The 27,162-nt window shown below is 51.8% G+C and overlaps 3 protein-coding genes across 5 annotated transcripts; 2 read left to right on the top strand and 1 right to left on the bottom strand.

Annotated features, from left to right (window-relative positions):
* Window positions 1–2,897: 2,897 nt before the first annotated feature.
* Window positions 2,898–14,761, top strand: PTPN6 (protein tyrosine phosphatase non-receptor type 6). Its single transcript, XM_082304272.1, has 15 exons — window positions 2,898–3,615; window positions 3,885–4,007; window positions 4,314–4,508; window positions 7,621–7,843; window positions 8,533–8,649; window positions 8,819–8,932; window positions 9,330–9,426; window positions 9,827–9,906; window positions 9,998–10,147; window positions 10,267–10,398; window positions 10,666–10,820; window positions 11,099–11,166; window positions 11,569–11,720; window positions 11,878–11,975; window positions 12,087–14,761. Exons 1-15 carry the CDS (start codon window positions 3,608–3,610, stop codon window positions 12,193–12,195), a joined length of 1,821 nt encoding a protein of 606 aa, XP_082160398.1. The 5' UTR covers window positions 2,898–3,607; the 3' UTR covers window positions 12,196–14,761.
* Window positions 14,762–19,803: 5,042 nt separating this feature from the next.
* On the bottom strand, window positions 19,804–24,506 carry PHB2 (prohibitin 2; the record flags this gene model as incomplete). 2 transcript variants are annotated; one of them, XM_082304880.1, is made up of 9 exons in its annotated part: window positions 24,341–24,504; window positions 24,175–24,259; window positions 23,997–24,076; window positions 23,716–23,900; window positions 21,757–21,886; window positions 21,177–21,280; window positions 20,701–20,778; window positions 20,059–20,135; window positions 19,804–19,828 (listed from the first exon to the last, which is right to left on the bottom strand). In XM_082304880.1, the coding sequence occupies exons 1-9, from the start codon at window positions 24,465–24,467 to the stop codon at window positions 19,819–19,821; spliced, it is 876 nt and encodes a 291-aa protein (XP_082161006.1). In that variant the 5' UTR covers window positions 24,468–24,504. The 2 variants fall into 2 exon arrangements, with proteins under 2 accessions (XP_082161006.1, XP_082161007.1); XM_082304881.1 differs by lacking the exon at window positions 19,804–19,828 and having other exon boundaries at window positions 20,055–20,135; window positions 24,341–24,506.
* Window positions 24,507–24,690: 184 nt separating this feature from the next.
* EMG1 (EMG1 N1-specific pseudouridine methyltransferase) lies at window positions 24,691–27,011 on the top strand. Of its 2 annotated transcripts, XM_082304899.1 has the most exons (6): window positions 24,691–24,903; window positions 24,990–25,091; window positions 25,421–25,562; window positions 25,945–26,003; window positions 26,169–26,318; window positions 26,688–27,011. In XM_082304899.1, exons 1-6 carry the CDS (start codon window positions 24,754–24,756, stop codon window positions 26,799–26,801), a joined length of 717 nt encoding a protein of 238 aa, XP_082161025.1. In that variant the 5' UTR covers window positions 24,691–24,753; the 3' UTR covers window positions 26,802–27,011. The 2 variants fall into 2 exon arrangements, with proteins under 2 accessions (XP_082161025.1, XP_082161026.1); XM_082304900.1 differs by lacking the exon at window positions 24,990–25,091.
* Window positions 27,012–27,162: the final 151 nt, after the last annotated feature.

Below are 27,162 nucleotides of genomic sequence, written 5' to 3'. Positions count from 1 at the left end.
TAAGTTAATGCAATTGTTAGTGTAATGCTTGGTTGTGGTGAACAAATAGCAGAAGTCATCACTCAGTCTATATATATATATATGTGTGTGTGCATATATATATGTCCATGTCTCACCAGCATCTTGACCGCTGCAGCTCTGTGCCACCCTTCACCCTCACCTTCGAAACAATACAGCAGAGTTGGAAACAACTCGGAGAGGGACAGCAAAGGTGATCGGAGGTGTAGAAAAGCTCGGTAGGAGGAACGCCTAAACGGGGCTGGAGTCTTCGGCCTGGCAAAGAGCTGAGGAAGGATACGGACGTTACGGGTCCGTATCGTGAGCAGCTGGGAGGGGGTGAATAGGAATCAGTCGTTGATTTTTTTTTTTTCTTTCTTTACGACAACCAGATGTCAATAAAAATGAGGCAGGGAGCAGGTTATAAGCAAGCCAAAGGAGGGGGTGTTTCCGTAGCTGAGCAGTGGAACTCCTTGCCAGAGGATGCTAAATTTGTTATGGATTTGAGGGTTGATGCTACCGGTAGCTGCAAATAGAGGCTCAGGGAGGACGGGGGGAAAAGGAGCTCCACGCGTAACCTCTTCCTCTACCCTTCCTTCGACTACCGTTTTATCTCTGGATCGCCGAGTCCAAGCCCCTGCTCACAGCAGAGCTAACCCCAAAGTGAGGTCAGGTTGCTCAGGGCCTCGTCCAGGTGAGCCCTCACCACCTCCACCAGCGGAGATTCCCCAGGCTCCCTGGGGACCTGTGGCAATTGCTGAACCTCCCTTGCGGGGGAGTGCGTGTGCAGTTTTTCCTGATACCTGATCAGAATTTCCCTTGCTGCCAGTTACGCCTGTTGCCTCTTGTCCTTTTGCTGTGTCCCACAAAGAAGAAGGTGGCTCTAAAACCCCCGGTCCCCCTCGAGGTAGGCTCAGAGAGCTGTTAAACCCCTCCTTAAGCATCTTTTCTCCAAGCTGAACAAACCCAGCTTCCCCCGTCCCTGCTGTGCTCCAGGCTCCTCACCGCCTTCGTGGCCTTGTGCTGGGTTCTGTCCAGTTTCTCAGTGTCTTTCTTCACAGCAGTCCAGATGCGGGTGTCTTTTAATTAGCTATATTTCATTTATCTTCTTTAAATTTCTTCCTGCGCTAGCTGCGGCTCGGCTCCGCAAAGGATTTACAAGATGAGGTTTCTACCATCTGTGTCGTGCTGAAAGCCAAACAACAGCGTAAGAGTAGTCTCTTTGCTGAAACCTCTTGACCTGTTAATTATATTAAGAAAGTATTTTCGCGGCTCAGTTGTAGTCTGCTGTTGCAGGCTGCGACCATTCGGGAGAGCAATCTCAAAGACAGCAACAAATTGCTTCTCTACTGTCATATTCCCCTCCCTTCCCACCAGGAGCTCCTCGATGGTCGTTTTTAATTAGGTGGTCCAGATCAAAGACACCAAGGCAGCTGCGTGCGTCCAGTCCTTTCCTGAGCCGAAAGCAACCAGAAGTAAAAATTCCTTCTGTAAATTATGTGATTTGGGATTTGTATCCACACAAATACTGACACGTGGGTTACGCTGCACCCCGTGGTTTGTCCTGCCGGAGGATACTGAATTACGCGGGTTTAGTGCCAACTCGCCCTTTCTATTCTGATCTGGGCTCTTTGCTACCTTGTTCTTTCCCTGTTCCCCTGTGTCCCATTAATGTTCTCTTCCTCGGACAGATTTTTTTTTTTTTCTGCTGTTTATAAGGTGTAGGGATGTCTAGGTTTTATTTTTGTCCACCGTGGCTTCATATCAACCCTATATAATCTAATATTCTTTTGATATCAGGAATTCTCTTTTGGGATTTCTGCCCAGAAGTTCCTGTCATTGCTGTCCTACCACTAAACAACATTTCTTTCCTGTGCCAGTGCTAGATTGGCTCAGATTTAGGTGCAGTATTTTAGGTGCAATTTCTACAACTTTTGTGTAGAAGTTGTTCCCTTGAGCCCCAGGTCTCTGTGCCTTTAAAGTCTCCTTTTTTTTTTTTTTTTTTTAATACCGGTTTTAAGTCAGTGCAGCTGGATCCCTGCAGCTCACCACATCCCAGCTCATCATGGGTATGAAACTAGAAGTATTTCAAAGGAAGCTGTCATAGGTGCCTGGGCTGCCTTTCTAGCAATGAAGTTTAGCTTCCCACCCGTCTCTCCTGTACTTCCCTTTGCCGTTAGTTTCTGTCTCGGCCACGAGTTTTGTCTCAGTCCTTGCTGGCAGCTTTTTGCAGGATTTCCCAGTCTGGTGGTGTCTAGGGAGGTCTGCAGCTGCTGAGACTTGAAATGGGCAAGTTTCTTGCTGTTCCTGCTGCCTGCACCACCATGCAGGGTAGCTGAGATGGCCCCAGGGAAGAGTCAGGCTCCTTTGCCAGCTGGATTGCCCTCTTTGGCCACTGCTTAGCTCCCGTTCCTTCATGAGACCCGCAGACCTTGAAACCAGTGCTATGGAAAAGGCCAGTCATGGGCCGTAGCTGGAAATGGCTAGGTAACTGGAAATGGTTAGTTTTCCTTCTCTGTATCTGGTTGTCCAGGTTGACAGCTTTGGGACGCTGGACTGGGATCTTGAAGGAACTGGGCTACGCTCTCATGGTGCTGTGTGGACCCACTGCAGGTAGCAGCCATTTGCCCTGCTCTCTGCCTGCTTTTCTGGGCAGCTTCAACACCACCTCCCACCCCATCCCTTTCGAGCTATTAATGCTCCTGCCAGTCGTGTCCCCCAGCAGGCTGTTTTTAGGCGGTGCTGTGCTCAGGGTGCCAGCCTGGACCTCGGAGTCTGCAGCTCTGGGTTGGTGCAAGTTCCCCCCGTGGCTGTGCAGAGCACGTAGGATATTCACCTGCCCAGAGGGTTCATCAGGGAGCCGGAGATGGAGGTTGCAGCTGGGTACCTGAGGGCAGCCCAGCAGAGCCAAACTGTGGGGCTGGGCGGTCAAAACCTGTAGTAGGGTGCTTCGTTGCTCAGTGTACGCTAACGTGTGCTGCCTGCTTCAGCCTTGCAGGTGTGCGGGTGACCCCAGGCAGCCGTGGTCCCCGTGGCACCATGGCGAGGGCTTGGGGGTGGAGAGCTCTCCTGTCTCTCGCTGGCCTTTTGGGGAAGAAGGGGAACAGAGGACATGCAGAACTGAATTTTGTGACTGCAGCTGGGACCCAAGATGCACTCGTAGAGTCAACCCTGGTGTGAAAAAAGGCAGGGACCCAAGAATAACGGGGGGGATGGGGCAGAGAGACGCAAAAGGAGAAGCAGAAGTGTGTGCAAAGCAGCTTGGGGCTGGGGAGTCGATGGCTCAGAGCGCTTCCTGTTCCTGGAGCCGCGCGTGCCCAGCTGCGCACGGGCTCGCGCCCGCCTGTGCCCAAGAGCACTGTGCAGAGGGCCGGAGACCAAGGCACGTACCCAAAAACAGGGGGATGGAGAGGCTCTGAATGGACTGACGGTAGACGCCAGGAGAGATACATGGCCAGCTCCCAAGAGGTGCAGAAACAGCTTGGCGTTGGGTCCTCCAGCACAGACCTCCGACTTCCCTTTTCTCGTCAGCGCAAACTGATTTTTCCTCTGTATTTTTTGAGTTGCTTTGGTGGTAGCTGCTTGGCCCGCTCTTCTTTCACCCTCCACGATGGTGAGGTAAGAGGGGCTTAGAAGTGTGTGTGTAGGGAGGGGGACCAGGAAAGTAGGACAGATCAGAGCAGGGATCATCCTGGAAGCTGTATCTCAACGGAGATCTTTCATAGGCTGGGGGAGGTATCAGGTAGGAGGGGATGCTGCTGCTGGCTGTCACCTGTATGGGTACCTCTAGGGATGCTGACTGGGGTCTGTTTTTCACTGTACAAATCTCCACAATAGCGCCTGGCCTTTTTTATTCACATGGTCTTGTTTTTTATCTCCTCTGCTAGGTGGTTTCACCGTGACCTGAGTGGGCTGGAAGCTGAAGCCTTACTGAAGGGACGAGGTGTCCATGGGAGCTTTCTGGCCAGACCCAGTCGGAAGAATCAGGGGGATTTTTCTCTTTCAGTTCGGTAAGTAACTTGGATGCCAACTTCTGTCTTTCCAGGGTACATCTGCAGAATGCTTAGATACTCACATGTCCTCCGGCCTCTTCTTCATTCTGTCCTTATTCCTTTGAGTTCTTTCCAAGCTGTAAAAGGACCTGAGCTTCCCAGCATCTTCTAGACCCTCCCTCAAGTTGCCCCAGGAGCTTCTCTTTCCCGTCATCTCCTTTCACTGGGATGGTTTGCTCTGGTTCCGTGGCAGGAGGTAACGCAGAACATTTTCTACCTCTTTTACAACCGCCTCACTGGACTGCTCTGTGCATGATCCCACAGGGTTGGTGACCAGGTAACCCACATCCGCATCCAGAACACTGGGGATTTCTATGACCTGTATGGAGGGGAGAAGTTCGCCACCTTGTCAGAACTGGTGGAGTACTACACGCAGCAACAGGGCTCGCTGCAGGACAAAGATGGAACCATCATCGACTTGCGATACCCGCTCAACTGTTCCGACCCCACTACAGAGAGGTACGGAGAACGCAAAGCAGCTGGCGAGTCTGTGATGAGACCTCCTTTGTGTTGCGTGGTCTTCTTTCTGCATCCCGAGGGCAAACCCTGCAAAAGCTGTCTCCTGCTTCCCATGCCCTCCCGTGCTTCCATGGGGACAGCATCCCCAGGAATAGCTGGGCATACCTTGACCCATCACAGCAGACCTAATAGGGCTCTATTTTTACTTCTGGTTTCCTGTTGCCTTTGCTATTTATATACTATTCTTCAAAGCAGAGGTTGTGGTGTTAGTTCTGGGTCTGCAGTGGTCCACAGAGTGACATGTTATGTGGAAGCCCTCAGCCTTGCCCCAAACCTCCTTGGTTATTCTGGGCCTGGGTGACTCATGTAGCTAAGAGAAGGACCATGTTCCCCTGCTATTCCTAGCCTGCTGAGTCTCCTTCCTGTCCCTGCTTTGCATATGTCTCTGACACCAAGTTCCTAAATCAAATCAGGTGGTTTTGCCCTTGCGTCGTGCTTTCAGGCTCTCTGATTCCGCTCGGGGAGCAGTTGCAAGCCATGCTCCGGGGAGGACGGGTCCTCCTTGTGCACCTGAAGACAGGGAGCAAAGACTCCCTGGGCGAAGCGCCCCTGCTTACTCTGGGGTCTGGATGCAGAGGGGCCAGCGTCTGCGTGCCGGCTGTCCTCTCCACACAAGGCCGTTGGGTTGTGGCCCTGCAGTTTCCTCCCTTCCTCCCTGCGGTTGGAAACTTCTCCCCCCGCCAGGCTCTTGCGAAAGCTCCTCTCACTCTCTCCCCAAGTGATTTTCCATCACGTGGCTTTGAAGATGCTGGGCTCTACTGGGGGAAGGGAGGGGGAAACTGGACCCATTAACCCCTTCCTACCTGCGGAGGGGAGGCCCGGAGACCTCTTTGATGAGCAGGAGGGGTTAACCATTCCCCGGGGGGCATCTGAGCGCTGGCACATGGTGGTTGAACCCTTCTTTGGGAGGAGGATCAGCAATTAATGACTGCTGTGCAATGGAAGTCACCAGCTATTACTTGCAGTGCATGAGGTGAGGATCAACAGAAGTTACTTGCCAAAGCACAGCCGCCTGCGACGTCGTGCTGTTCCTAGATGCCGTGTAGAGGAATGTATTGGTCCGGCCAGATAGAGGGGTGAATGAACGCCCCGGCTGCTTCTGTTCGGGGGCACGGCCTCCTGAACTCCATTTCAATTCTTGGGAACAGGTAGCCCTGACAATGTGCGAAGTTCACCGTAGACACCAGTACCACTCCAGGGCTCCCCTGTTAGCTGCTCCGTGGGCAGTAAACCCGCTCCTGCAGCTCTAACCACACTGGCTCGTCTACTAAGCATCAGCCTGGCCTTGATGGCAGTGTGCGCAGTGACGCAGGGAGCGGGTCTGGTGCTCGTTACGGTACCTGCAACGAGCGGGAGCAGGGAGGGACGTTGCAAGTCCGTCTGATGCAACAGCTACCTGCTTTTGAAATGCTGTGCACTAGGGGAGATGGCCAAAACGGCTGTGTCTCCAGCTGCTGAGGCAGCTCTGCGGAAGCGGGACAGAGCCGCAGTGAACACGGCCTTTGGCTGGCGCAGCAGCCGTGCAGAGCCCAGCACACGGCTGCAGCTGGAGACGGGGATGCCCCGGGACCAGAGGGGTTTGCTTGAACCAGGCCCATCCCTGCTGGAGGAGAAGGGCCCAAATCCCCTCCCCGATGCTGAGCTGGGAAGGAGCTGGGGCAGGAGCACCAGGGCTGCGGTGGCCCCTGGGCTGAGATGGGTCCAGACCCAGTAGAGGCTCCACCAGAAAATAGGTACTGGGAGGAGTGGGATGATTCAGAGCATTTCCCAGTGCCCAGAGCACCTCACGGCTCTCAACTTTCTGTAATTTGGATCTCTATCTCCAGCTTCCAAGTGAGTTTTGCGGCAGCAGGACAGAGCTGTAGTGAACATGGCCTTCCGCATCTCTACTTGGCAGCTCAGCAGTGCCCCCCAGGACCTTCTGGCGTGGTCCAAAGAGACTGCGGAGCTTGGGACAGGCATGAGGAACTAGAGAATCTGCACAGGGACAACCTGGCTCACATCTGGGGTTTCTGCAGGGCCAAGAGCCCTGCAGTAGGAGGAGAAGCCAGGGTTGTCCCATCTCCCAGCCTGCTTCTGGTGTCCATCACTTGCACCCACACCGCTCAGTGCAGTGAGATCCCACCAGGCAGGCACAGCACCCCCCCCCCCCTCCCCGAGACTTTTGTAGATCAGAAGGGGCTTGGCAGCAGCTCTGCCATTTGCCCCATGCTTGTGTCCCTCTGCACCCTGGCTCCAGTCCTGCAGCAAGGCAGAGAGCACCTCGGTGAGATAGGGATGCTCCTCACCGTGTGCCGAGAGGAGAGAAGGAGCTACTGACTGGGTGTTTGCGTTGAGGACAGGAACGTGCACATGGACCAACAGCAGTGATAAGTACCAGGAGCAGAATATGGGCTCCAGGTGGCTCCTGGTGTTCGCTCCCATGGCTAGGCTGATTGCTGCAGTGTGACGTGCCCAGAAAAGGGGAATTATCTGTTGATTGAAGAGGTGACCGAGTTTCAGAAAGAGGGGTCGCTGGGATGGATCTGATCTCAACACAGCCATCTGGGTGCTGCTAAATCTGATGGGAGAGTTTCTAATTCACTGGGGGTTTATTTTTGTTTCCCTGGTGTTTGAGTTTCCAAAGCACCCCACAGCAGTAAGGCTAGAGTCCCAATAATGCTGGCGGGTGCTGAAACCCAGGGACTACCCTCCTCCAACTGGTCTTCAAGCCAGCAAGGACTGCTTACCTGTGCTTGTGCGTATCACACAACTGGATCACACTTGGTGCTTTCCCACTGTGTCCTCTGGTACCAGCATTCTGCTCCCCGGGTCCCTTCTACCTCCACCTCATCCCTTGCCCTTTCCTTTTCTTGCCACCTCTCTACTTCTTTCTGTCTCATCTGCTTTTCCCAAGATCCTGCTCCTCCCTTGGTTTCCTTCCTTCTGTCTCCCCCTTCCGTTCTTCTTCCCTCACCCTTCCCCAGTGCTGCCGTCCTTCACTCATCAGCTCAAGGGCACCCACTTACCTGCATCCCCACCTCTCTTCTGACCCTCTCTTGTTTTTTCCTAGGTGGTACCACGGACATCTGTCAGGCTCTGCAGCTGAGTCACTTCTCCAGGCCAAAGCCACCCCTTGGACCTTCTTGGTGCGGGAGAGCCTCAGCAAACCTGGGGATTTTGTCTTATCTGTGCTCACTGACCAGCTTAAACCTGGGTCTGATGCTCCACCAGCTGGGGCAACCAGTGCCTCTGGGCCCCGGCTCAAAGTCACGCACATCAAGATCATGTGTGAGGTGAGAAACTGGGAGAGCAAAAGGAAAGGGAGTGGAAAAGGCCTCTGCTGATCATCTCCTCAAAAGCATGGGCTCTGCCAGCTTGATTACCACCAGCAGGGTTTCTGAATTTGGATCAAAGTGCTGTCACCTTACAGGTTCCTTATGTCCTCACCCCAGCCTGGGTGACGATGGGCAGTGCTGGGTGCTCAGACACGGGAGGAAGCAGGGCTCAGCATGACCGAGAAATCCAGTACAGGGAATTTGTGGGGAAAGAGAGAGGAGGATTCACAATCTAATTAAGAGTTCATCAAAAGAGTTAAAAGCTCTTGGAGGAGGAGGAGGGGCATCTGCAAGGCCTCCACACTTAGTCTGAAGGATGTCACCAACCTGGCTGTCACAAGCGCTCCTATTTCTTTCATGTGGGATGATGCAGAGAGCGAAGGGAGATTTCAAGGAGAGAAAGCAACTGACCTTAAATGAGAGCTGAGGGCAATATCTGGGCTTCCATCCACTGAGAACCCGAGTCAGTTCACCACGCCATGAACTTGGTGTTCTCAGGGCAAACTACTGTTTCACCTCCCTGCCAGAGGAAGTGCTTTTCTAGACGGCATGGGGTGGTGCCTATGGCTTTGGACCCCAGCGTCACCTTCTCCCTGAGGAAACGGGAATGTTATGAGGGGGATATTACATGTTCTTCCTCCATTTAGAATGGACGCTACACAGTTGGGGGTGCCGAAATGTTTGACAGCTTGGCGGATCTGGTGGAGCACTTCAAGAAGACTGGAATTGAGGAGGTGTCTGGCTCCTTTGTGTACCTGAAACAGGTAAATCCCGTTCCCTCTGTTTCTTGGGGATCCTTTGGAGGGACCCACTTGCTGTTTGTTTCTGCTTCGTGTCCCTCTCCTCCTTTTCTCCACAGCGCACAGAGGAGACTTTGCTCCCCAGCAGCATCCCCCTCTCTCATGCCAACCCACTGTGTTTTCCCATCCCCAGCCTTACTACGCTACGAGGGTGAATGCTGCTGACATTGAGAACAGAGTGCAGGAACTGAACAAGAAGAGTCTATCTGAGGAGACGTCCAAGGCTGGATTCTGGGAGGAATTTGATGTAAGAAACTGCTGAGGGACATTATTCTGGCTTTTTGGGAAGTCCTTGTGCACTACCTCATTCTTCATCCCCGATTTCTTTCTGGACACAAACTTCTCAGGTGTCTTGTAAATTCTTGTCGATTTATCTCTGAAAGAAGTCTCTGTTTGGAACCTGTTCCTCTGAGGAGCGAGTGAACACAATGAGGTAGAAATATGTGCCTTTTCATGGTTGGGAGAACGAGTCACCAAGACAGTAAGGGCATGAACCTTGGATTTTTCCAAGTCTAGGTTTGCTTTTCTCTGCTCCCCCACAAGCATGCCCATGTGTCCCCAGAGTCACCACTGTTCCTCTGAGTGCCCACCTCTCCTGTCATACACTGTGACCTTGCCGTGACTAGTCTCTCTTCTGCCCTCAGAGCCTGCAAAAACAGGAAGCCAAGCACCTGTTTGACCGTCAAGAGGGTCAGAGACCTGAAAACAAGAGCAAGAACCGATACAAGAACATCTTGCCCTGTGAGTCTTGCTTCTCCACTATAAAAAAAACCCAAGTAGACAGGCAATGAAGAGCTGTCTGAGTCATCCCTGGCCCTGCCTCAGCCCGCTCTATCCTCCAGAGCGGGTTACAAGGTGTGTGGCATTGAGGATTTAAGAGCTGATGAAAGAGGTCACAGTCCTTGAAGGAAGAAGGGAGGGTTGCATCAGACTCATTAGCTTCTGATGGTCCATCATAGGGGTGGAGAGATGGGAGGACGGAGTGAGATTGGTCTGACCCCGGAGAAGGAGAGATGAAAATACTGGGCATGCTGCATGCGCTGGGTAACAGGAATGAGGTGGCGTGGGGCCGCGAAGGAGCTTCATGTGGCTGGGCCCAGAGTATCTCATTGTTCTGTTTGTTCTTTCACTGCACCCTCAGTTGATCATTCCAGAGTCATCCTCCAAGGAAGGGACCCAAATATCCCTGGATCTGACTATATCAATGCCAACTATGTCAAGGTGAGACTCTTGAAAGATGGCTGGACGCCCAAAATGGGGGAGGGCCTGCCTGCTCCTGCAGCCCTCCTGATCTTCCCCTGTCCACACTCAGAACAACCTGATCAGCCCAGACGAGTGCACCAAGACCTACATCGCTAGCCAGGGTTGTCTGGATGCCACAGTCAATGACTTCTGGCAAATGGTGTGGCAGGAGAACACACGGATTATTGTGATGACCACACGGGAGGTAGAAAAAGGGCGGGTAAGTAGCAGTTTGTAGGTGTCTTGGAGCTGCCCTCTTCTCCCCTTCAACCACTGCTCTGTTCTTTCTCTCTTTCCTGCCTTCTGCCCGTCCTCACCCTGCCCTCTCTGCCCACACAGAACAAATGTGTGCCTTACTGGCCAGAGGTGGGCAGCACGAAGGAATACGGTCCCTACCTTGTGGAGAACACTGGAGAGCACGACGCACTGGAGTACAAACTCCGGCACCTCCGCGTGTGTCCGATGGATAACGTGAGTGTGCCTGGCTGTCGTGGAGCCCATGGGTCTAACGGTCGCTGTGTGCCTAAGGCTGGGAACTGGTGGGTGCTGTGGTGATGCTGCTGTTGTATCATTCTTGGGGTTGCTGTTCCCACCTGGTTTGGGCTAGAGTCACGCTGTTGGGATCACTAAGCAGTGCGCAGGAGACGGAGATTCCCTCTGGCCCACCTCTCCCTGGGACAGAGGCCGGGGATAGGCCTGGGTTGCAGTTTTACCAGTAGGGTGTTTTATTATTACCAGAGTAAGGCTGTGCGTGAGATCTGGCACTACCAGTACCTGAGCTGGCCTGACCACGGTGTACCCAGCGAGCCAGGAGGAGTGCTCAGCTTCCTCGACCAAATAAACCAGAAGCAGGAGAGCATCCCAGACGCAGGGCCTATTCTGGTGCACTGCAGGTTGGTACAGAGGCTGGGGTTTGAAGCATTCTCCATCTTTTATATAGGGTGAGGTGCAGAAAGTCTGTCTGGGACTTGCAAGTGAAGCTTATGCCAGCCCCAGTATTCGCTTTTTCCTCTTTGATGCCCCCAAACCGAACTCTGCTGCCTGTCGCATCCTCGGCTCTTTTGTGGCATCGCTTAACAGCTGCTACAAGTGCCGCATCCTTCCCCGTGCACAGCTGCGTTTTGTTTCAGGAGCCGCATTGCTCTGACTTCTGCTTGTCCTCTCCTTGCAGCGCTGGGATCGGCCGCACTGGGACTATCATCGTCATTGATATGATAGTGGAAACAATCTCCACCAAGGGTAAGAGGACCCCAAAGTGTCTTGAAGTGAACTGGCCTACCCAGTAGGGCTGTGCCCTTAAGTCCAGCCGCAAAGGGATGAAAACTGTCGGGTATCAGTGGGAGAGATCCTGCCGCAGCCCCGAGAAGGTTGTGCTGTCCTTGTGATGTGGCAGCTGCTGGATCTCTGCACCGTATCCACTTACTGTGGCTTCAGCCTTCCCTGAGCTCGGGCTCTTTCTCCGGGGCCAGACTTGGAAGACACTGAGCAGGAAGGAGGGATAGGAGGTCCATACAGGAGTAAAGAGTGGGGGGGGAGGTGGAAACTTCTTGACTGATCTCCACCATGGCTGCTTTTGGTGGAGAATTGGGAGGGAGGGTGTCAGCGAACAGGTCCGTAAGCTTTTCTGGTGCCCCTTGCTAGGGCTGGACTGTGACATTGACATCCAGAAGACCATCCAGATGGTGAGGGCCCAACGCTCAGGGATGGTGCAGACGGAGGCCCAGTACAAGTTCATCTACATGGCCATCTGCCAGTTCATAGAGACGACCAAGAAAAAGCTGGAAGTTATCCAGGTGAGAAAGGGGCCTCTGCTTTCCTGTCCTGTCAGTCTTTTCTGTCCTGTCAGAGATCCTAGCATGAAGCATGGTTAAACGGCCAGAACTCTTCCACGATGCCTCGCCTGCTTCTCCCAGACCACACTCTTCTCAGCTTGGTTTTTCTCTCCTGTAGTCTCAGAAAAGCAAGCCGAACGAGTCTGAGTATGGGAACATTGCCTACCCCCCTGCAGTGAGGAACGTGCACGCCAAGGCTTCACGAAAATCCTCCAAGTAAGAGCTCACCTAAGCCAGAGGCCCACCTACAGTAACACTCTCCCTGCTGGCTTGGCTGGCTTTTTCCTCTTGCTCACTTTTCCTCTTGTTTTTTCCCTGTTCTTACAGGCAGAAAGAGGAGTCAACGATTTATGAGAACTTGGGCAAAAAGGAGGAGAAGGTGCGGAAACAGCGCTCCTCAGAGAAGAAGCTGAAAGGCTCACTAAAGAAAAAATAAGCGTACATTGCAGGTAGCCCCATCGTGATTCTGAACCCGGGGTGCAGGACTGGAGCTCACGTCCAGGCTGGCCTCTCCCATTCCTCGCTCTTGGACTGGAACTAGGCCTTCCCCTTCTTTTCCGTGCCACTTTTCAGTGCCCTGAACCAGACTGCTTTCCAGCTCAGCTGATTGACCTCATTGTCCCTTGCCTCTGCTGTCCCTTCATCGTTCATTAACCAGAAAAAAAGAATCACCCCCCCTTCTTTCCCTTGCTCTCTGAGCGCTGGGGCCCAAACTCGCCTCTGCTGCGTCAGCTTCAGCGGACTTCTTGAGGAAGAGCTGAGGAAGCTCTTTACAAGAGCTACATCTCTGCCCACTGCTGTGAGTTAGAGTTTAGCCTGTTCGTGTCCCCTGAAGCCTCATCTTTTATAGTCTGGAGTCTTTGGCCCGTTTCAGCTCAGCTCCTCTGTAATTCAACAGGAAACTTCCTCTTGCCTTAATACCATCCCTCTGCCCTGTGATCCCTTTTCCACTTGATCCTTCGATTGGATGCTGTAAATACACCAGAATTTGATGTGACGGCCACGGTTTCTCCTTTGTTTGTAAATAAACATGAATTTGTTTGAATGCCGAGTCTCAAAACAGCTGTACTCCTGGCTTCGCTTGCAGCCCTGCAAAGACTTACAAGTTTAGTTTTCATCGCTCCTGCAGCCTTCAGACCCCTGAAGAGAAGCTGTGACCAATTACGGTGGCTCCTTGCTGTGAGACTTGAGTGTTGGTAGTCATCAGGTAAGTCTGAGCGCAGAAAGTCAGCTGTGCCAAACTCAGACGCAGGCTTTTGTGCTTCAGTTTTGGTATTTGGAAGAGTCGTCCTCATGTCCCCAAGTCATTGGTCACTTTGTCATCTGTCTTTGGTGGGATCCAGCCTCAGCTGGAGGGTAAGCGAGAAGGGCTGCTTCAGCAAACAGCATAGTGCCGACTGCTCCTTCCTAGGCACCACTTGTAGAAATGAAACTTCACCTTTCTGGAGAAGGTAGACCAGAGCGTGGCCACGTTGTGGCTTCACAGATACTCGTCAGTCACCTGCAAGGAGGGGCTAAGGGAGCTGCATCGTTTAGTCTGGGAAAGAGGAGGCTGAGGGTTAAGTGACTCTCATCTACAACTGCACAGAGGGGTGGTAAGAAATATGGTAGTGGCAGATAATAAAACCAGAGGCAATAGTCCCAAATTGCAGCTTAGGAGGTTCACATTGAACGCTCCGACTGCTTTTATCGGACGGCATTCCAACGGATGCTCAGAGGGGAAACTCCGTCCTTGCGGGTTTTCAATACTTGAATGGACAAAGCCACAGCTGAGCTGACCTGGTGCTGGTAACAGTGCCACTTCCAGCGGCAGCCCGGACTAAACACTTCCAGAGGCACCTTCCCATCGCTATTTGTATCATTCTGTGAGTGCTGGAGCCCATCCTTGGTGGCGTTAGAATGGGCCTCAGCACGGTTTTTAAAGTCTTGCCAGTTAAAACTGGGCCCCAGCCTGTGAGCTCTACCCAGGAACCATTTGGGAGAATGCTGAGCGTACAGATAAAGCCGCAGGTAAAGAGTGCAGACCTGGACCCTTCTGCGGCAGCTGGCCTAGCTGGCAGAGAACGTGCTGGGGAAGCCTTAATTTACAGGTACAGACACCGCTTAGGCTGTGGGCTTTTGCTACGCAAAGAAAAAGATGGCTCGGGTGTACCGGCCTAGGACCTGGTTAGAGCTGATGGCAGGAAGAGCTTGGTCCCACTTAGGGAAAAGTCTGAGCTAGGTCACAAAGTCACCTACGACGCCGGCCAAGAAGGCTTGGAAATGTGGGACAGGGAATTTTGTCTGGTCTGAGCCCCGTCTAAGCCCTGTGTGGGAAGACAGCGGCACCAAGGGACCTGCGCAATCAACCCCTACCAGCTGCCTGACACGGGACCGAATTGAGCACTTTAAAAGCCCAGCTGTAATCGTCCCCCGCTTTGGCGTGGGAACCCGAAGACTGGGCTCTCTCCTGGCAGTTCAGAGCACAAATCCAGATGGAGGAAGGGGCAGAAAAGAGAAGGAATCTGGCGTGCCCTGAACTCCGGTCCACGTTGCGTGTAACGCAGTGGCAATGGCCAACGAGCCGGCAAAGTGACGTACCTGCCTGGGAGCCAGCACGGTGAGGCAGCTTCCAGGTTGTACGAACCAGCTGGAAGCAGGCGCTGCGTCCTTGTAACGCTGCCAGAGGAGAGGCCCTTCGCGGCGGGAGCAGCAACCCCATCGGCAAGGTGGGGGCAGGATGATTTAGCCAACTTCAGCTAAAAGTTCCCTGCTTTGATCTGGTGCCAAATGCATAAACAGAGCCACAGCAAGGGTGGCCAGCATACAAAGGCTGTGGAAAAGCTGGAATTGATTCAAACTGATTGAAAAAATCCAAGCTCTGTGGATGCTGTAGTGATTTCAGCCACGCTAACACCGAGAATAGCGTTCCCCAAGCCAACGCTGCATGGCACAGGTACAGCAATAATGCACTTCCAAGACGAACGAACTCATCCTGTTAGGAAAAAAAACAACTTCACCCTACGTCTAGGCAACAGGCAAGCTTGTGAGGGACAAATCACAGCCCCAAGGACGAGTGCCACGTGCCATCCTGCGCATCCTAGGGGCTAGTCTGCCCCTACTTAGCTGCAAACTCTGCCTCAAGCAAGCAAAGGCAGAAACGACGCCACGGGGGCAATCTCATCTTTTTTTTGAGTTCAGCAGCTGGTTCTGGAGCACGTGGCTGAGAAAGCTGCCTGGGATGAAGCTTAATGTATCCATAATATCCACTGGCTGCAAAGAACATAGACTGAACGAGAACGTTCATGATGATTGTATGTCAAGAAACGCAGCACGGAAATAAGCGGTCTACTCTGCCTTACACTTAGGCGCTGTTACATACAGATTCGTTCGGGTGGCTATTTGAGAACGCGTTTTCAGAGCTGGTTCAAAAAAATTGGTGTTTCCTTGATGTTGCAAGTCAAGACATACGGGTATGAGTTATGGCTCTGATTTCCAGCCAGTTGGAAAACCAGGAATCCACAGATTTTATCTGGTCCTGTAAACATCTTGTGCTCTGCTTCGCCTGCGTCAGAGGTCCCTAAAGGCCTCTCTTCTTCATTGGAGAGCTTAAATTGGAGTTGGTTGTAAATAGAGATGGTTGGTTGTAAATACAGATGGTCTCGTGGGTGGCTGTCTTAGCCATCGTGATCATGGAATAGTTGAGTTTAAACTCTGGTGATATGAGAAAAACTGTCAGCAGCGCTACTACCCTGGATTTTGGGAGAGCGGACTTCAGGCTGCTCAAGGAACGAGTTAGTAAGGTGCCTTGGGAATCTGCTTTTGAGGCTATTAGGGTCCATAAACGCCGGTCACTTTTTAGGGGTCGTCTTTCAGGAGCAGGCAATTCCAACGTGTCTGAGGTGAAGCAAGCGAGGCAGAAGGCTGGCTCGGCTGAACAGGGAGCCTTTCTGTAACTCAGGTGAACAAAGCAAGCGTGTGGCCTGCGGCAGCAAGGACAGGCCACGCAGGAGGACTGCAGACGCTATTCGCCACTACGGAGAGCAAATTCGTACGGCCCAAGCTCAGCTGGAGTCGAAGCTGGCTGGTACTGTGGTGGATAACCAAAAATGCTGTTTTAAGTATGTTAAGAGCAAAAGGAAGAGTGAAGAAAACATGGGTCCGTTACTTGATGTATAACCCAAAGAGGGATGAAGATAAAGCAGAGACATTTAATGCTTTCTTCGCCTCCGTCTTTAATGCTGATGATGGGCTCTGGGGTGCCCGGAGACCTGGGTTGGAGGACTGCAAGCGGGGGGGAATGATAAGCACCCAGTTGACTTTGAACTTGTATGGGATTTGCTGCCGCAACTGAATGCGTACAAGTCCATGGGGCCCGATGGGATTCATCCCAGGGTGCTGAAGAGTTGGCCGATGTTATTGCGAGATGCCTCACGGTTATGTATCAATGGTCTTGGGAATCTGGAGAGGTCCCAGCTGACTGCAAGCTGGCAAATGTCATCCCCATTTTCAAGAAGGGCAAGAAAGAAGACTCTGGTAATTACAGGCCTGTCAGTGTCAAAGGGACGGCAGCAGATGTGGGGTTTTTTTGGATTTTAGCAAAGCTTTTGATACTGTATCCTTCTGGACAACGTCCAGCACACAGCTGGACATGCACGCGATACAATGGGCGACAGGTCAGGCTCAGAGACTTGCAGTAAGTGGGGTAACATCTACCTGGTGGCCAGTGGCTACTGGTGTTCCCCAGGGCTCAATTTTAGGGCCAGTTCTCTTCAAAGCTTTTATCAATGATACAGGAGCCCGCTACACACTAGGCTTGCTGCCAATACTAAATTAGGAGGAGCCATTGATTCCCTCAAGGGGACAGAGGCCTTAGAGAGAGCTTGATCGATCAGCATGCTGGGCAATCACCAACCATCTGAAATTTAACAGGAATAAATGCCCAATTCTGCACCTGGGACAGCATAATCCTGGATGTACGTACAGACTGGGGGACAAGAGGCCGGACTGCAGCCCTGCAGAAAGGGATCTGGGTGTTTCAGTCAGCGGCGAGCTCTGTGAGTCAACATGCCCTGGCAGGCAAAAGGGCCAACATTATCCTGGGGTGCATTACGCACGGTATAGTTAACTGGTCAAAAGAAGTGATGGTCTCACTGTACTCAGCATTGGTGCAGCCTCACCGTGGGTGTGTGCAGTTTTGGGCTCCACAATGTAAGAAAGATAGAGAATCACAGAATCGTTAAGGTTGGAAAAGACCTTTAAGATCCTCAGGTCCAACCGTTAACCCAGCGCTGCCAAGCCCACCACTAAACCATGTCCCTCAGCACCACATCTCCCCGGGTTTTAAATCCCTCCAGGGATGGGGACTCAGCCCCTGCCCTGGGCAGCCTGGGCCAGGCCCTGACAGCCCTTTGGGGGAAGAAGTTTTTCCCAATACCCAACCCAACCCTGCCCTGGCGCAGCTTGAGGCCGTTCCCTCTCGTCCCATCGCTTGTTCCTGGGGAGCAGAGACCGACCCCCCCGGCTCCAGCCTCCTTTCAGGCCGTTGCAGAGAGCGATGAGGGCTCCCCTCAGCCTCCTCTTCTCCAGGCTGAGCCCCCCCAGCTCCCCCAGCCGCTCCTCCCCAGCCTTGTGCTCCAGCCCCTGCCCCAGCCTCGCTGCCCTGCTCTGGCCACGCTCCAGCCCCTCCATGGCCGCCTTGGGGTGCGGGGCCCAGCGCTGAGCACAGCATTCGAGGGGCGGCCTCACCAGTGCCCAGCACAGGGGGACCATCCCTGCCCTGCTCCTGCTGGCCACACTGTTCCTGATATAAAACTATGATGTGCCCAATGGAGGGCAACAAAGATGGTGAAGAGGGCATGGTTTATGAGGTTTGTTCAGCATGGAGGAGACTGAGGTCTGACCTCATTGCTGTCTGCAAACTTCCTCACAAGGGGAAGCAGAGAGAGGTGCTGATCTCTTTCTCTTTGGCGTCCAGCAACAGGACACGAGGGAACGGCTTAAAGCTGCACCAGGGGAAGTTCAGATTGGATATTTAAGTTCTTCACTAAGAGGGTGGTCAAGCTCCCCAGGGAAGGTCACGGCCCCAAGCCTGTCTGTGTCCAAGATGTGTTTAAACAATGCTCTTATCCATGGTTTAACTTTTACATTGCCCTGTGGGCATGAGGAGTTGGACTCAATGATCCTTGTGGGTCCCTTCCAACTCAGGAATATTTTATGATTCTATGATTCTCTGAAATCTCCAAGTCCTAAATCCAGTATAGGGCAGCCCAGTGAGGCAGGGAAAAAGCTCGCCCCTGAAGCAGACAAGATTTTGCCTTGGAAACCCAAGCGCAGAAGAGAGTTTAGTCAGTGGAGGAAGACTTCTCCTATACTTTCGGCCAGGAAAGCAGGGGGAAAAAAACCACAGCGTAACAACGGAGGTCAGGACACAGCACGTAGGCGCTGCTGTACGTGGAAAAGCAGGGAAACCTGTGCTCGCCTCTAGCATCTACAGGCAGCCAAGAAACCGGCCCTGGTCACCCGCGCAGCGACGAGCATCCACACTGTGGTTCCTCAGTGAACAGGAGGGTATTTCCCTTGCTCCTTTCCCCACAACATCCCGATTCTGCCTTCAACCAAATAAAAGCTCTGTTCCACCTCCCCCTACGCAAAAGAACCTCTTTTTCTGGCACTAAGCACACTTAGACACAGTATAAATTTGGGGGGTTTTAATTTTTACAAATGTTTGAAAGAATCACTGAGCAGACAGTGACACAAATAGATATTCCAGCAGTGAGAGCCACCTAATGAATGACATTTTCCTGAATTCAGTCCCAAGTTCTCTTAGGATCAAGGGTGAAAGAGAAACAAAATGTACTAGAAAAAAAGCCTGGTGCCGATGGCAGCAGAACTCTCCCTCACTTGGCCAAAAAAAAAAAAAAAGGAATTCTCATTTTACCCTACAGAAATCTAAAAATTAATGAAGATTAGAGGTGAATTACTATATTCACATGGGTTAATACCAGTAAGCACCCTTGCCCCCTCCCCAAATTTAACTGGTGGGGTGAGAAAGGGATTACAGCTGCCTAGCGGCAGAGCCCAGTCCCGTACCTGGCTCACCACAGATGGAGCAGGGGCATGGGAACCAAATCTGGCTACTGGATTAACAACTTCAAACTGAGGGCAAACAACGCTCGTGGAGGGAGTTCAAAGCTCCTCACTCGTATCTTCTGCTGGTCAGCGCCGGCGGTTCTAGGAGGCTTTAGTTTCTTTCATTTCTTCCCTTGTTTGAGTAGGAGATTGTCACTGAAAGGCAGAGAGAAATGAGTCCAGAAAGCACAAGCAAAGCTGCCCCAGACCCTCGCTACAGACTTGGGGTGTGGTGTGTCGCACCCAAAGGATCTGGACTTCGAGTCCTTCCTGCTAGGTACTTTTTTTCAAAGCCCCTTAAGCCTTCTGGGATGAATAAGACGGAATCTGGTCAGAGATAAGGAAGAAGGACCTTACAATCAGAGAGTCCACAGAAAAGAAACCAGCTCTGGCTTCCTTTCTTGCTTCTAAGAAAGCTAAGCTTTTAGCTGCCCGCTCTCAGCTCAGCTGGCACTGCCCTGGCCAGTAAACACTGGACAGATTAGGCAAAGCCACCAAACTCCTGCCAACTCTGAAAACAGGGAATGGGGTTTTCTAGCATGGGCTGGAAAGCTTTTGGAGAGTAACAAGAGCATCTTTCCTAGAGTTCATTACCCCAAACCAACACAAACTCCTACGATCATTGAACTGCCTTCTTACAGCTCTCTTTGCCGTAAACACAGGATGCCCTGCGTACGCAGACGACGCTCCTCAGTTACTCCTGCCTTCCCCGTGCAAGGTTCCTTACGGGACACGCACACAGAGCTCCAGCCACACAGTACCTCCTACTTGAGGTAGATGTTTGTGGGGGCCCTGCAAGGAAGGCTTCAAGCTTCACATCACAAATGGGAACTGAGGTAGAGATGGAATAAACTTCCTGTGGCCGGAAAGGTCCAAGCCAGAAACATCCCAAGCAAACATCACCACCCTTGTTCTAAGTGCTAACAAAAGGATCCAAATAAACAGTGCCTTACCTTCCTCTGTGTGTCAGGAGATGCAGTAAGCGGGGGTGGAAAAAGGAAGAAAAACAAGAGTAAATTGATTAGATTTAATAAAAATCTCCATTTCCACAGTAAGTAAGACTGCTCCCTACTTGGCTGTGTCCTCTGGCATCAGGCTCCTCTCAGAGAAAAGATCCCGAGGGAGCTCCAGAAAGAGGACCAGCTTCACAGGTAGGGGGCCGATAAATCCAGCCCCCTGGCGCCTTTACCTGGTGAAGCCCTCATCCTGCAGGTTCAGTACCAAGTTATCTGCTGCGAGATACACACGGTTTTGCGAGCCAGCAATCTGAAAAAAAAAAAAAATCCATTACAGGGACGGCATAAAGCAGTATAAATGCTCATGGAGGAACAGCACTAATAAAGAACCTATCTCCCCCTCCAGATACTGCAGTCTTCTTTTATTCATTTAAGATCTCGGTTAAATCAATGCTATTCCCCAAAACAACTCTGTAACTTCCTGACTTCCCATCCCAGCGCCATCAGACTTTCGGAAAGAAGAGCTCATTCTGTCTCCCTGTCAGACAGATCTTCGATCCCACAGTTATCTGTTCCCTTTTCTCAGCCTGCAGGAAACCAGGAGCTTTTGGTGGCTGCAGCCGAGTGTGGGTGATGGAATCTGATGTGGATCTGGCCTTGTCACATGGAGGGCATGAACTCCTAGCCTCCCATCTAATTGCCGATCATCGCAAGCTAAATCTTAAGCTCTACTTGAGCAGAAAAGGGTTGGGCAGGAACAAAGATCAGGACGGGGCAGGTCACATTCGCCTTAAATTCATCATGTGGCCACTGGGCTGGGAGGACAGCGCAAGGACAGCAGAAGGACAAAGGAAAGTCTGTGCCTCGTTGCTCACCGTTTTTGAGATGTTTTGAGCCGCTCGGATCTTACGTAGCTTGATGTAGCCTGGATTCCTGCTGAGAGCTTCACCGAGGTACAGGGGAGCAAAAGTTAAGGAAAAACCTGCTAGCAGAAGCTGCCTACCCTCAAGGAATTCTTCCTAAGCCATATCATCAAATATCTTAGCAACCTCTATCCCAATAACGTGGGCCTTTGGGCAGGCATATTTTTACTTCCCCAAATCAAGAACAACGTTATGGATTATGGTCACAATAAAAGTCAAACCTTAGAACAGGGAGTGAAGGCTCACGGCCTTCTCTGCTCTGACCTGTAACCTCACTCCAGCCAACTGTAGGGGGAAAAAAAAAAATTAGAGACCTACTTGAAGCTATCACCTGGTAACACTCTCCTAAGCGTGAGCCCAACGTGACAGATTCTCAGGACTGTCAAGCTCACAAGCCACATCCCACAAAAACTCCCAAAGCAGGATATCATCTTGGCAGCCGTAGCTTCCCCTTCAGCCTGAACAATCTTCTGCTTCTGCTCCTGCTTGGCCTTCTCCACCAGAAACTGCGCGCGCTGTGCCTCCTGCTGGGCTGCAGAGAGAACGGCCAAAAGCATTTGAAGCAGATCCCATTTTCAGAGCCCTCCACCTCCTCCAGGATTGAGGGCTCCGCTTCCGAAAGAACTGAGAGCATTCTGGGGCCATATCCACAAATAAGAAATGTATCTAAGCGTGCTTTACTTTTTCTTAAATAAAATCAACAGCATCCAGACCCTCTAAACGTAATTCCCATAGTAAGTGATAGAGTCCCAGTCTGAAAAGGAACCCTACAGTCCCGGGAACCCAGTCCCCCTGACGCGCTATCCCATTAGCTATGACCCAAAGTTTTCTGATAACACTTGTGAAATAACCTGTTTAGCTCCTTTACTATGGAGGCTGAGATTTAGAACTCCGCAGCTGCATCAATGCAAAAACAATGACACGCTAGCCCAAATTCTGCTTCCTTGTTTAATAATTCAATGAAAAGGCAAGGGCAATCCACCCTTCCCAGGCATAAATTGAACTCACCCACTTGCTTAGCCTCCACCGCTGCTGTGTATTCACGACTGAAGCTAAGCTCTGTGATAGCCACATCGTCCAGGATGAGGCTGAAATCCTTGGCTCTCTCTGTCAATTCTCGCCTAATGAGCAGAGAGACCTGAAACACAAATATAGCAAAAGGAGCACCAAACACAGGCTGTTTCTCGCTTCCTGTCCACTCCGAAAGCGAAGCACAACTGCTCTTCGCAGTTCATTCACATCGGGCCCCAGAGTGACGTTGCCTTAAACAAACCCTGAACCACGGACCTTAAATACCATCTCTGAATCTGTCGCCTCTAAGTCATGCTGCGTATCTGTAGCTACGTACCGCATTTTCAAAAGTATATTACAGCTTATTTATAGTTATTACTTAAATATACAATTAATAGTGCAACAATAAAAAAAATCTTTAAAGTTTTTTCGCTTTCACATCCTGTCACACCTAGTTCCACAGTTCCTACGCGTGTTTTGGCAATAAGCATTTCCTTCTAGATCTTGAATTTGCCACTGTTTGCAGTCTGACTGTCTCCTCGTATTTGTATTCAGATTAAGAAAATAAAGACTACTGCTACACATTGTAGACATAAAATGTCTCTTAATTACTGTGGCTAATTGTCTAGTGTGGCTACTCCACTTTTTTTAGTCTCTTTGGATGAGTGTCGTTGGTAGATTTTTGATTTATTTTACTCATTTCTGAGTTACCTTTAACTTGACAGTATTTTTTTCAGACAGGCTGACAAGCCTGACTTAAATAGAAATTATTGCCACAGTATCACGTCCTTGACCAGTCTAGCGTTTGCTTTTGTTTTTATTGCAGCTGTTTCTGAGCAGAATTCTAAAATGATGCCAGAATCCTTTACGGAGTGAACCGCGAGCACGTAACTACGTAAAGCCACTTCATTTTCTTCTGATTATCAACTGCTTCAATACGCATAACTTCACAGTCACGAACAGTAGATGAATATATGACAAAAAGGCAAATTCAAGTCAGTTTGTTCAGAAATTTCAGAGATACCCAAGTCTTTCACTTCTGGTAAGCCTACATCCCTTGCAGACATTGTTTCTTTGCTGTCACATCCTGCCTCTTCACTCATTCTCTTTATACAAGATCATTAACAAATCCCTTCAGTGCACAGCACGCGGCCTAGCACAAAACCCTGAAGTCCCTGCAGATCAGTTCTCGCAACAAGACCTGGACGCTTAGTTCCATTCTCTCCTTTTTTGTCCTGGATCAGCAATTAGTTAAGAGATGCTTTGTATTTCATCTTTCTGACAACTTATCCTCTTTAGCAGTCTCACGCGGGGTCTCCTCTAAAGCCTTTTAAAAGAAGATCAGCAGCTTCTCTCTCCCTCAGCTGTGACAGATATTCTCAGAATCCCTGGCAATCAAATTATCAGAACACAAACTTTCAGGTATAGGCTTTTACACGCTAAAGATTTCTATTATTTTGCAACCTGCCCAGATTACTCTCTGATCTTTTTCTAAACAGAAATATTTACTACCCTTCTGTAGCACCCATCACTGAAAGTTTACTGCTTTAACTGCTCATCCATTTTGCTTTTCAGATCCTTTAAAACTGTTTAATTTGCTCTGACAGCTCTTCTGAGACCCATGAAGCGCCAGCTAATTATTTTTTTTAAAACCAGTTCTACTGTTACCTGTGGACTATGCTGTAAATCAGCTCTCCCTCCCCCATCGCTACGTTACGGTGCAGTTTGGCACTCTATATACCAACGAATCCGATTTTCTTCTCGGAAGCTAGTGGTACAGCCTTAGTATTTGCATTTGTATCGGAATCAGACTGTAAGCGGGATACAGTTCCGCACCCTTTCCGTTTGGATGCACCATCTACCAGCCTAACGTATTTATCCTTCAGCTGTTATAACATTCCTTGTATGCACTAGCTGTTTGCAATCTGAGGGTAAGCCTCCTCCAGAAAAGTTCACCTGGGCTCTCTGAGTGATGAGCTGCGAAGCGTTAAACTTGGCTACCACGCTCTTGAGCACTTCGTTAACGATGGAAGGCAGGACTCGCTCCTCGTAGTCCAGGCCCAGGCGCTGGTACATGCTGGGCAGCTCTGCAGCGTTGGGGCGTGTGAGAACCCGCAGCGAAATGTTCACCATCTGCAAATCTGGAGAGGAGAGGGAGACGTGAGCAGGGCCAGCGCCGCAGGCGGACTCCTGCTCCCTCCCACCCCACCGCGGCCGGTCCGCGGGGCCGCTCTCACCTTTGGAACCGGTGGGGGAGGAGATTTTCCGTGGCCGGGCTCGAATGTCGTAGATGATGGGGTACTGGAACCAGGGGATCCTGCGAGGGGCGGGAGGCCGGTTAGGCGGGGCGATCAGCACGGCGGGGGCAGCCGCAGCGGCCGAGGCCGGGCTGGGGACGGGGGTGCTGGGCCCTACCTGAAGTGCAGCCCCTCGGCGAGGATGGTGTCCTGCTGGACGCCGCCGATGCGGTTAAAGAAGATGGCCCGCTGCCCGCCTTCCACTGAGGAGAAAAGCGGGACGGTCAGCGCGGGAGGCGGAGGAACCGGGGGAGGGGGGTGGGGGGGAAGCGAGGGGGACTCACCGATGAAGACGGACTCACGGACGCCGTAGGCCAGGGCGCCGGCGCCCAGCAGCAGCTTGAGGGCGGTGCCGACGCCGCGCGGCCCGGCCGGCAGCCGCCCCGCCAGGTCCTTCAGGTTCTGCGCCATGGCCGCGCCGCGCCGCGCTCCCCGCCGGGAAGGACACCGGAAGCTGCCGCCGCCAAGGCGCTCCGGCGGGAAACCGCGGCGCGTAGAGGCGCTACCGCCCCTTCCCGCCCTGCCGCCGCCTTCCGGCCGGGCCGCTCTGCCCTCCGGAAGTGGGTCCGGCCGGAGCGAGATAACGGGAGCGCCCCAGGCGCCATCTTGGGTAGGGGCGGTGGCCGGGGGGGGCGCGGCCTGGGGGCGGGGCTCCCGGTGCCGCGTGCCCGGTGCCGCGCGGTGCGGCGGTAACAAAATGGCGGCGCCCAGGCGGCATCGTGAAGAGGGGGAGGAGAAGGAGGAGGAGGCGGCAGCGGCTGAAGACGCTTCGTTGGAGGCGAAGCGGCCCCGTGGGTCGCGGCGGCTCGTGGTGGTGCTGGAGGGGGCGAGTCTGGAGACCGTGAAGGTGCGGGCGGCGGCGGGGGGGGTCCGGCCGGGCCGAAGGCGGCGGCGGCGGGCGGCCTTGCCCACCTTTCCGTGCTTTGGCCCTAGGTGGGGAAAACGTTCGAGCTCCTCAACTGCGATAAGCACAAGGCGCTGCTGCTGCGGAACGGCCGGGACCCCGGGGAGGTGCGGCCCGACATCACCCACCAGGTACCGGCTGCACCCGGGCGGCGTCTGCGGCGGGGCCGGCGGCTTGAGGGAGGCTGTCCCTCCGTCTGGGGGTCTGCTTGTGCCCCTGGAACGGGGCTGAGTTTGGCCTTACCCGCTGTGCTCGTGGGCTGTAAGTTTAGTAATAATCTTTATTTGGATGTGGGATCGCTTTCTCTCAGCGTGATGGTAGAGCTCGCACAGCCAGATGAACTCCTTTCTGCCTCAGCATCGGTCCCTTCTGCGTTCATAGGGCCTAACCCTCAAGTTTTCTATGAGTCCTCTCTCTGGCACCTTTTCTACTTCCACTACTGCGTGTTTTTCTATTTCAGAGTCTCCTGATGCTCATGGATAGCCCCCTGAACCGGGCTGGTCTCCTGCAGGTTTATATCCATACCCAGAAGAATGTTCTAATCGAAGTCAATCCCCAAACCAGAATCCCAAGAACTTTTGATCGATTCTGTGGTCTTATGGGTAAGTGGTTCAAACTTTATACCAGCCACAAAATAATGCAGGAAGGCGGTTAAGAGTAGAAGAATTTTGGGGAAAGTCAAAAAGTTGCACCAACCTTAAAAATGTGAAAGTGAGAAAAGAGCAGAGAAATAAAAGTGTCTTTTTGTGAGTTCCAGGGTGCGTAGACCAACTGTGTGTCCCTTAGCACAGTGGGGAGGGCCTGCAGGAGACTATGCCAGCAGCAAAATAATTGGCTGATCAATATTTCGTAGGACTGCTTTAGAAGGTGCAGGGAACTCTAAAGATAGACCTTTTTGTCTACTTTAGTTCTGGCCACTAGGTAGAGGACAGGATTCCTCTGGCAAAAGAATAGAGAGCTTAACGAATTTTCTTCTCTCGTCAGTTCAGTTGCTGCATAAGCTCAGCGTTCGAGCAGCTGATGGGCCTCAGAAACTGTTGAAGGTAAACATTTGTTGACTGTTCACAGGTAATGGCGCAACATTCCTCCTTTGCAGCTTGTGATGTAGGAGTGATTTTTTTTTTTTTTTTTTTTAAACAAACCAAGGACTTAGCTATGTGGCAGGGTCTCTTACCTCTGCACCCCTATTAACTTTCTGCTTCCTGTAGGTGATTAAAAATCCAGTCAGTGATCATCTCCCTGTGGGCTGTATGAAGATAGGTACCTCCTTTGCAGTTCCAAAGGTGTCAGATCTGCGTGAACTGGTTCCTACAGCAGAGCCAGTTGCCATTGTGGTGGGAGCTTTTGCCCATGGTTCGGTAAGTGCGTGTATGTGTGCCTTACTTAGAGCTGTAAAAATCTTTATCAGTCTTGTTCTGAGCATGGGTGGTTTTTTTCTTCCCTTCTGCACTTTTTTTGCTTGGTTCCCCCTGTCCCGCCCCCTCTTTTTTCCCCCCAGGTAGGCTTGTAAAGAAAAAAAAAAGGCCCAACGCTGCAACACTAGGGACTTTTCTCCCTCCTGCGAGAGGGCACTAGTGAGGGCTGGCAGTTGTCCTGCTGTGTTTTATTGTGGCTCTGCTCAGCCTCGGAGAAATACTGTGCCTCTCCCCCCAATGGAGACAGATGGGACTAAGTGAAAACTTGTAGCTTGATTTTTTTTTTTTTTTTTTTCCTCTCTCTTCCTCTAGGTCAATGTTGACTACACAGAAAAGACAGTCTCCATCAGCAACTATCCCCTCTCTGCTGCCCTGACATGTGCTAAAATTACTACTGCCTTTGAGGAAGTTTGGGGAGTAGTATGAGCTTCTGCTACTGCTGTCACGGTGGACTCCTGTACAGTGACTCCACATCCTGGAGAAGCTCTTTTACTGACGTGTGGACCTGGTGCAACTTTGGGCTCCTCGAAGGAAAAAGGTTTCAATTTCATCCTTGTAGCTTCTGGAGCAATGAGACTCGAAACGGACTGCCCCACCAACCTTTTTTCCTCCTATTAAAGGTTACTTTTGATAAGAGTGCTTGTGTATTTTACTTTCTCATGTTTAATACGTGGGCAGGCTTGATCCCTTTATAGCAGGGACTCAGCCCAAATTTGTCATGGAACTGAACAATTCTTAGCTGTGCCCTGCTCGCCCTGCAGCTGAAGTGACTCAGTCCTGTAGTGAG

This window comes from Platalea leucorodia, assembly GCF_965183815.1.
Source record: "Platalea leucorodia genome assembly, chromosome: 2".
Lineage (NCBI taxonomy): Eukaryota > Metazoa > Chordata > Aves > Pelecaniformes > Threskiornithidae > Platalea > Platalea leucorodia.
The sequence above is the reverse complement of the archived record's forward strand: the minus strand, read 5'-3'. Positions and strand labels throughout refer to the sequence as shown.

Coding starts and splice junctions, on each gene's coding strand:
- PTPN6 (XM_082304272.1), top strand. Junction 8,933..9,329: donor GATTCTGGGAGGAATTTGAT/GTAAGAAACTGC, acceptor TTCTGCCCTCAG/AGCCTGCAAAAACAGGAAGC. Junction 9,907..9,997: donor TCAATGCCAACTATGTCAAG/GTGAGACTCTTG, acceptor GTCCACACTCAG/AACAACCTGATCAGCCCAGA.
- EMG1 (XM_082304899.1), top strand. CDS start 24,754: ATGGCGGCGCCCAGGCGGCATCGTGAAGAGGGGGAGGAGAAGGAGGAG. Junction 25,563..25,944: donor TCGATTCTGTGGTCTTATGG/GTAAGTGGTTCA, acceptor TTCTCTCGTCAG/TTCAGTTGCTGCATAAGCTC. Junction 26,319..26,687: donor GAGCTTTTGCCCATGGTTCG/GTAAGTGCGTGT, acceptor CTCTTCCTCTAG/GTCAATGTTGACTACACAGA.